Source organism: Humulus lupulus, chromosome 4 (assembly GCF_963169125.1).
Source record: "Humulus lupulus chromosome 4, drHumLupu1.1, whole genome shotgun sequence".
NCBI lineage: Eukaryota > Viridiplantae > Streptophyta > Magnoliopsida > Rosales > Cannabaceae > Humulus > Humulus lupulus.
Window position 1 is genome coordinate 29347486 of NC_084796.1, and position 7713 is coordinate 29355198.

At 33.7% G+C, this 7713-nt stretch overlaps 1 protein-coding gene across 1 annotated transcript; it reads right to left on the minus strand.

The window, feature by feature from the left end:
- Positions 1 to 5845: 5845 nt before the first annotated feature.
- LOC133832038 (uncharacterized) lies at positions 5846 to 6635 on the minus strand. Its single transcript, XM_062262429.1, has 2 exons — positions 6468 to 6635; positions 5846 to 6313 (listed from the first exon to the last, which is right to left on the minus strand). Exons 1-2 carry the CDS (start codon positions 6633 to 6635, stop codon positions 5846 to 5848), a joined length of 636 nt encoding a protein of 211 aa, XP_062118413.1.
- Between the last annotated feature and the right edge of the window lie 1078 nt (positions 6636 to 7713).

The window sequence follows — 7713 nt, forward strand, 5'->3', positions numbered from 1 at the left end:
TTTTTCACAACTCCGAAGAGCCAATACATTTATTGACTATTAATGTGTCGTTTACGGACCATGTATTGCCACTTGTCACTTCTGATTGCCACGTCATCGAACTCCAATTTTTGGGGATAACAAGTTGGGTTGTAGAGTTTGTAGATTTTCTGTTGAGGAGTTTGCCCTAGTTACAGGTCTTAAATGTGATGGTGTTTTTTATTTAAGTCTTTTTAAAAAAAAAAGAAAGTTCTGTTTAAGAAAAAAATATTTGGTCGTTTTGTTGGTAAAGTGTCAAATGCCGAATTGCGAAATGCTTTCATTAAAAAGGACTTAGTTGATGATGATGATGTCGTGAAATTGGGTATAGTTCATATTTTAGTAAACTATTTGTATGAGTATACTAGTGAGAAGTTGGTTGATGACTTCTTTTTTGAGATGGTTGATCGTGATATATCTGAATTGGGAAATATTAGTTTTGGGAAGTTTGTTTGGGATAGGAGTTTTCATTATTTGAAAATTGCTTTGAAGGGTGGAAATAAAAATTTTGGTGGAGTTTTTGTTGATGGGAAGGTTGGGCTTCACCCTTACAAACTTCTTGGTTTTCCAATTGCTTTTCTGGTTTGGATATATGAATCTATATCTGAATTGAATCCTAAGTTTTGTCAGAGGGTTGGGAAAAAATATCCCCGTTTGTTGAATTGGAAGAGTACTGATAATGCCTTCTATTCAAACTTGGTGGCAAAGATTTTCAACAACCAAAAGGTATAATATTTTGTTTTGTAACTGGTTACTTGCTAAATTTGTTTTATTCATTTTAGGATTTTTGTTTGTGTACCTGGTTACAGATCATGGTAACCAGTTTCTTGTTTTTTTTATATATATATTTTTATTTATTCAGTTGACTATCTTGAATGTTTATCCAACTTCTGAGGAGAGGAAGAAACCAGCAGTGAAGAAATTTAAGTTTGAGCCTTTATATTTGCTAAATGAGTGTACTGACGATGGAGATAGTATATCGGGTACCCAGGTACTTGTTAGTGTTGGTGTTTGTTTTAGTTAAAAAAAAAAGAAATATTATTTTGTTTGAAATTTATAGGTTTGTTTTTATTTTTATTTTTTGTTGTTTTGTAAATTATTTTATTATGTTTTATCAGGTTGATAGTGAAAAATTGAGATTGATTTGTGAATCAATATCTTCAATAAAAGAGAGCCAACAATCTATTATTAGTGATGTTATACCCAAAAATCGGAGATCAATGACGTGGCAATAATGGTGACAAATGGCAGTACATGGTCCGTAAAAGACATATTAAATAGTCAATAAATACATTGACTCGTCATAGTTGTGATAAGGTGACCCGGTAGACTGACGAAGAATTTGGATTGCTTGAAAGATGTCATAACCAAGCCAAGTGCACCTTGGTCCGAGGAAAGCTAAGGAGAGTACATCCTAGGAGGCTAAGGATAATGCATCCTAGGAGAGCTAAGGAGAGTGCATCCTAGGAGGCTAAGGAGAGTGCATCCGAGGAGAACTCAAGAGAGTGGTCTTAAGAGACCCCAAGGATGTGGTTCTAGGAGACCCCAAGAGAGTGATCCTAGGAGACCCCAAGGATGAGGTCCGAGGAGGAGAGCCCAAGAGACCTTGGTTCGAGGAGAACTCAAAAGAGTGGACCTAGGAGACACCAAGTCCGAGGGGAAGTCCCGTGCATGCCAAGAGATGGACTTAGATTTTGGCCAAGGAAAGGTCACACACAGTCCGATCGGACCTTAGTTGGAAATGCCAAAGGAAGTTGCCTCGGACTTGTCCGAGGTGAGATGCCAAGGAGAGTGGCTCAGACCACCTTGGTCCGAGGAGAAGGCAAGAGGAGATTGGCTCGGACCACCTTGGTCCGAGGAGAAGGCCACACAAGGTCCGATCGGACCTTAGTTGGAGGAGGTTGGCTCGAAGTTATCTGAGGTAAGAAGCCAAGAAGATTGCCTCAGACCTATCCGAGGTGAGAGGCCAAGGAAGTTGGCTCGGACCACCTTGGTCCGAGGAGAGCCAAGCATGCATGACCTTGGTCCGAGGAGAGCCATGCATATATCACCTTGAGCCAAGGAAAGCTTGGAGGAGTATATCTGACCAATACTTGCATGTAATCAACATGCATGTGTTTGACGAGGAGGACTAAGTCAAGATTCCCAGAAACAACTTCAACAAGATATGCGGGAATCTCTCATTCTTCCCACAAATGGGGGGTTTGTTACATTTTGAATTTTGAATGTTTCTTTGTAATTTAAATGTAATAAATATAATAAAATATCCCAGTTCTAGGGGATACCGTATGTATGACCCTAAGCCTCTAAATAGAGGGCTTATGGGATGAGAGAAGGGCTTCTTCTGCTTCTTCTTTCTAGAGAGAGAAAATTTGGGTCTGAGTATTCTAGAGAGAGAAAGTGCTAGTATTTGAAAGGATCCTTGTATTTTTGCAATCTGTACTGAAGAAACTCAGTTGGCTCAGTCCATCTGATCTTGAGTACAGATATATAATCACAACTCTAAGTGGATTAGGCTATTACCGACTGATCGGGGCTGAACCACTATAAAAATCTCATGTGTTATTTACTTTTCTTGTTTGAACTGTCTGTTGTCGTTTACATTCTCTTGAAGGCTTGTCGTTATTGACGTTCTCACGTCGTTGGCTAAAAACACGGTCAACAAGTGATATTGCAATTAAGAGGTCTGAGTTCATGGGGAAACTCAGGGATTTGTTTGCAATGATTGCAAAAATTGTTGAAAAAAATTCAGAAAAAGTTGGAAGTTCTAGTGATGAAATTGCAGGATATAATGAAGTGAAAAAGCCAGCTGATTTTGATAAAGTATCCAGCCCTATTTCTGATGATTCTAAGGTAAGTTGTTTGTTCTATGCTTTATTGTTTTCTTTAACCATTTTTTGTTGTAACCATATTGTTTTTTTTTTTTGGTCCATGCTTGTGGGATGGATTTAGGTGAAGATTTTGATGGTAGTAAGGTAACTGATTTATGTTTCTTAATAGTATGTTATTTTTTGTTAGTTTATTAGTGTAACCAGTTATTGGTGTAACCAGTTTCATTTTTTATTTTAGGGTGTTGGGAAGGATTTAAGTGAAAATTTTGATGCTGTTTATTCTGAGTTGGAGTTGTCAAATGTTGTGGGTGGAGATCAGGTTTTGAAATTTATTTTTGTTTTTGTTTCTTTGTATTATTCTTTTTAAAATTGAATTTGTTGTAACTGATTTCATCGTTCTTCATTATAGGATTTTTCAAAGAAGCCTGAGTTCAGTTTAGTTGGTTTAAGTTTTGAAGAAGTATATTTGGATCCAGAGATTTTGAAGGTTATTGATAAAACTGTTGAGTATGCAGAAGGAGAAAAAATATTTAGTGGGAGTAAGGATAATTGGAAAGTTGTGATGCTTGGTGATGTTGATGAAGTTCCTGTAGCTATTGAAAAGAGGGAGCCTAAACCTAGTACTCATGTTAAATCTCATTTTGTTACTGAGTTTGGTTCATCTGAAATAAAAGAAATTGTGAAGAGGAAGGGAGAAGAAGTGGTGATTGTTAGAGGGTTGTTTCCATTTAAAGATGAAATTGGACAAAATGTTTCAAAGAATGAATGCATGGATTATATTACATGGATTGAGCATAAAATGATTTTTAAAAATAAGTATGTCTTTTTTTATATTTAGTTTAATATTATTGTTCTTGATATGTAATTGTCTATTAATATATATATATTTTGCTTTGAAGGAAGAAGAAATTTTATGATGTTAATAACATTATCAATCCACCGATGGATTATTATTTTGTTAAATTTTTTGAGAATATGTGGTTTTACAAGCTTCAAACTTATGGGGAGGACCTTATGGACACTGTGAGTAACTAGGTTGTTGGTATAATGTTTATTAACTAGTATTTGTTTGTTTAGATGTTTTGTTATTTTTGTTGATCATGGTTAAGAAAAGTAACCAGATTCTCTTTAGTATTGTGTGTAACTTGTTTTGCTTATTTATGGCTAGTAACCAGGTTTTTGTAGTATTGTGTGTAACTTGTTTTGATTATTATTTATTGGCTAGTAACCAGGTTCCTAACTTTTGTATGTTTATTTATTTTTTGTAGCACATCATTGTATGTGTTTTATTACTTGAGGAAGAAGATTAAGTGAGTGATAGTTTGAACAAGAGGGTTACAACTACAGACTCTTTGTTTGATGCAACTATCAATGGTTTGTATGATAACTTTTTGGTAGCCAAATGTGAACCAAGCAGCATTCGTTTTGATAACCTCATTTCAGATTACATTATTGGTGAATATTTGTTTTGTAACACTCCTTAGGTAGATGTGGATCATGTTCTTTTTCCCGTGCATGTGAAGGTTCAGTTGCATTGTGTTTTTATTCACTTTTCCATAAAGAGGAGGATGTTAACTATCTACAACTCTTTGGTGGGGAAGAAGAATGAGAGTATTGCTTTGCCATATGTGAAGGCTTATTCTGTTGTTTTACCATATTTTCTAGACTTTCTTGATTTTTATGGTTCTAGGAAAGATTTGGACTTGAGTGTTGGTCCATATTATGTTGGGAAGAAGAATCCAATTGATTTTAACTTTGCCAAAGACTTGCATTCTCAAGAGGACAAGTAAGTAACTGGTTTTTGTAATTTGTTGTTTATTTTTCTATTATGTTTGTTTTTAATAATTTCATTTGTTATTTTTTGTTTGTTTTGCAGAGATTGTGGAGTATTTGTTACCAAGTATGCTGATTTGTTTATCCATGGGAAGATTGATGACATCCCAAAGAACATGGCTGCCAAAGTTGCTACCTATCGCGATTATCTTGCCATTAACTTGTATAGTCATGCGAAAAAGAAGCAGATTGGTGGCTACAAGACAGAATATGATGCTCCATCAAAGAAATCAAAGAGGAGGAGGAATTATAAGTAGAGATTTTTGTAGTTTTTTTAAGTTGTAGTAATATCCATGTCTTTTTTTTTTCTTTGTTTAATAGTGAAGTTATGTTTTGTAACTGGATGCTGGTTTAGTACTGTACTTGTTTCTGGATACTTTTTTTTTGTCAATGTAAAGAACTGGTTTCACATTTTGGCTTAATATAGAGGTTTTTTTTTATTTGTATTTTATTTTAATGTGTATGTTTTTTTGTGATTTTTTTTTAAAGTTTGAAGATATTGTTTTATACATGTTTTTTTTCATATAGGTTTCAATTATTTTTGGAGAAGTTTGTGTGCTAATGGATAACTGATTAGTGTATAGTTTGAAAAGATCAGTTTTATATTACAGGTAACTGGGTACAATTTTTTTTTTTTTTAGTTAAATTATAATAATTTTTTGTTCATGAATTTTCAAAGTATTTTAAAGAGATACTTCATTATGTAACTGGTTTGTAAATGTTAATTTTTTTGTAAGTAGGTTTGTATGAGGATGGTGTAACCGGTTACTTTCGTTTTTGATAGCGAAAGTCATATGTTTCAGGTAACTAGTTACTGTTTCTTTAATTTTTATTTTTATTAATTTTTTTTTGATATATTTATGTTTTTTTTGTGAAAGATTTGTGATTATGTAATTAGGTTTTTAAGTCATTTTTTACATATATATAGTCGTTTGTTAAATTTATTTATAGTAACTTTTTTTTTATAATATGTGTTGTAACTAGGTACTTGAGTCTTCAGATTTTGAATATCTTGTGTTGGAACCAGGAAGTTGAGTATCAAGTTTATAAAATGTAAAATGCTTAAAAAGTCTGTACTTTTATTGAAGTAGAAAACATTAGGATACAATTTTATTATATCAATTGAATTAATTGAAATTGTAGTCTATCTACTCTTTACAAATTTATTTGTCTAATTTCTTTGACTTTGTTGGGTTTCGCTGCTTTGGGATTGGTTCATTCTTGCATGTTTTTCTATTATGTCCTGGTTGCGCGCATCTTCCATACTTTATCTGCACTTTTGGTTCTCCTCTAGATCTGATTCTTTTCCTTCTAGGGCGGTCTGGTGGTTTTCTTGATTTTGGTGGTAGGACAATTTTGTTTAAAGTCTTTGGTAGTGTCCATTCGCTTTCATTTGGGAATGGATGAACAGTTGACTCATATGTTGCTTTCATAGTTGTAGTTTTGTAGTAATTAGCAACATAATCATATGTTTTTAGCCGTGTTTTGGCAAATACTGCTATTGAATGTGCACATGGTATTTCATCTTGTTGGAACCTTTTGCATTCACATGTTTTCTCCATTAGGTTGACCAAAAAATTTCCTTTGTCTTCAACCACAACTTGGTACAGTAAAATGTTTACTGGGAAGACCTGTTTATTTTAGTAGAGGAATACATGTTAGAAAATGGATTCTTTGGTAATTAATAGTAACTGGTTACTGAAAGTTTTGGTAAATAATATTCAATGCAGAATATATGTTAGTTATCTGAAATTTAATGGCTCGAATAAAGTTTTCTCTAAGCACAGTTTCAGTATCTGTTGTTACTTGTGTGAATGTTCCATTTGCTTCGTTACCATTTTTCCATACCCATTTTTGAACTAAACTTCGAAGGCCTTCCATCATTGTAGTGATTGGCAGTGTTCTTGCAGCTTTCAATGCAGCATTTATTGATTCGACTATATTTGATGTCATCATTGTATGTCTTCTTGTTGGAGCATGTCATCTAGACCAAGTGCAATATCCAATTTTTTGTAAATACGGTCTTATGCGAGTGTCAATCTTGTCTATTTCATGCATGTAGTGCTCAAATGATTGTACCCTGTATGCCTTTGCTGCTTTGACAAAGTTTATGTTTAGGTTCTCCCCATGGACACCGAAATTGACTTTGATGTTGTTTAGCAGGTGGAATATTGTAACTCCCATTTTCTTTTTACAAATTATAACAATTATGAAAGATAAGAGAAAATATTTTTTTTATTCATTTTTGAGTGCATTACAATGCTAACCGAATGTTAGAGCTATTAAGTAAAGTGGAAGAATAACTAATGAATATGCAACTATAACATTCATGGGCATTTCATTAGTATAATACCCATAGAATGATGCTAAATACAAGCAAACAATCACTAAAGTTATGAAAAATAAAGAGAAATTCATGTTTTGATGATGAATTTTATCTAGAAGGTTAAGAGATGAAGAAGTTGTGCAAATAAATGGTTGAAGGAACAAGTATTTATAGGGCAAAAACTAGCCGTTTATGACCGTTGGTGAATAGTGTTCATGACCGTTGGGGGTATAGTTGTTTTCTATTATGGGATTTTAACAATTCTAAGTTGTTAAAGTAACCAACAGGTGGGAATAATTAATTTATGGGTGTTAGAGAAACTTTTTCAGAAAAGTTTGTGAGTAAAAAATGTTGGACTAAGTAATATAAGAAGATTGGGAAATTTTCATTTTTTTACTATTCACCGGGTACTATTCATAGTGGGTCCCACAGTGGGGTCCGCAAGGGTCCCACAGTAGGGTCCACATGGGTCCCACAGCGGGGTCCACCCCATGGGTTCCACATGTTGATGCAGTAGTGACACATTGATGACTTAAGCAAATTACTATGCTTGATATTTTGAATATGTTATTATTCCACTATGCTTATTATTTTTAATATTTTATTAGAATAGTATTCCAAGTTTTTCCTATAAATAGCCCTTCCAAAACTCATCTTGAAATCACAAAAAACCTCATTTTTCCTTTCTCTTACTATACCTAAAAA

Excerpts from the sequence above, each read along its gene's own strand:
- LOC133832038 (XM_062262429.1), bottom strand. The coding sequence starts at position 6,635 with ATGACATCAAATATAGTCGAATCAATAAATGCTGCATTGAAAGCTGCA. Across the intron at positions 6,314-6,467 it reads TAACAACAGATACTGAAACT|GTCTTCCCAGTAAACATTTT; the intron begins GTGCTTAGAGAA and ends TAAAATAAACAG.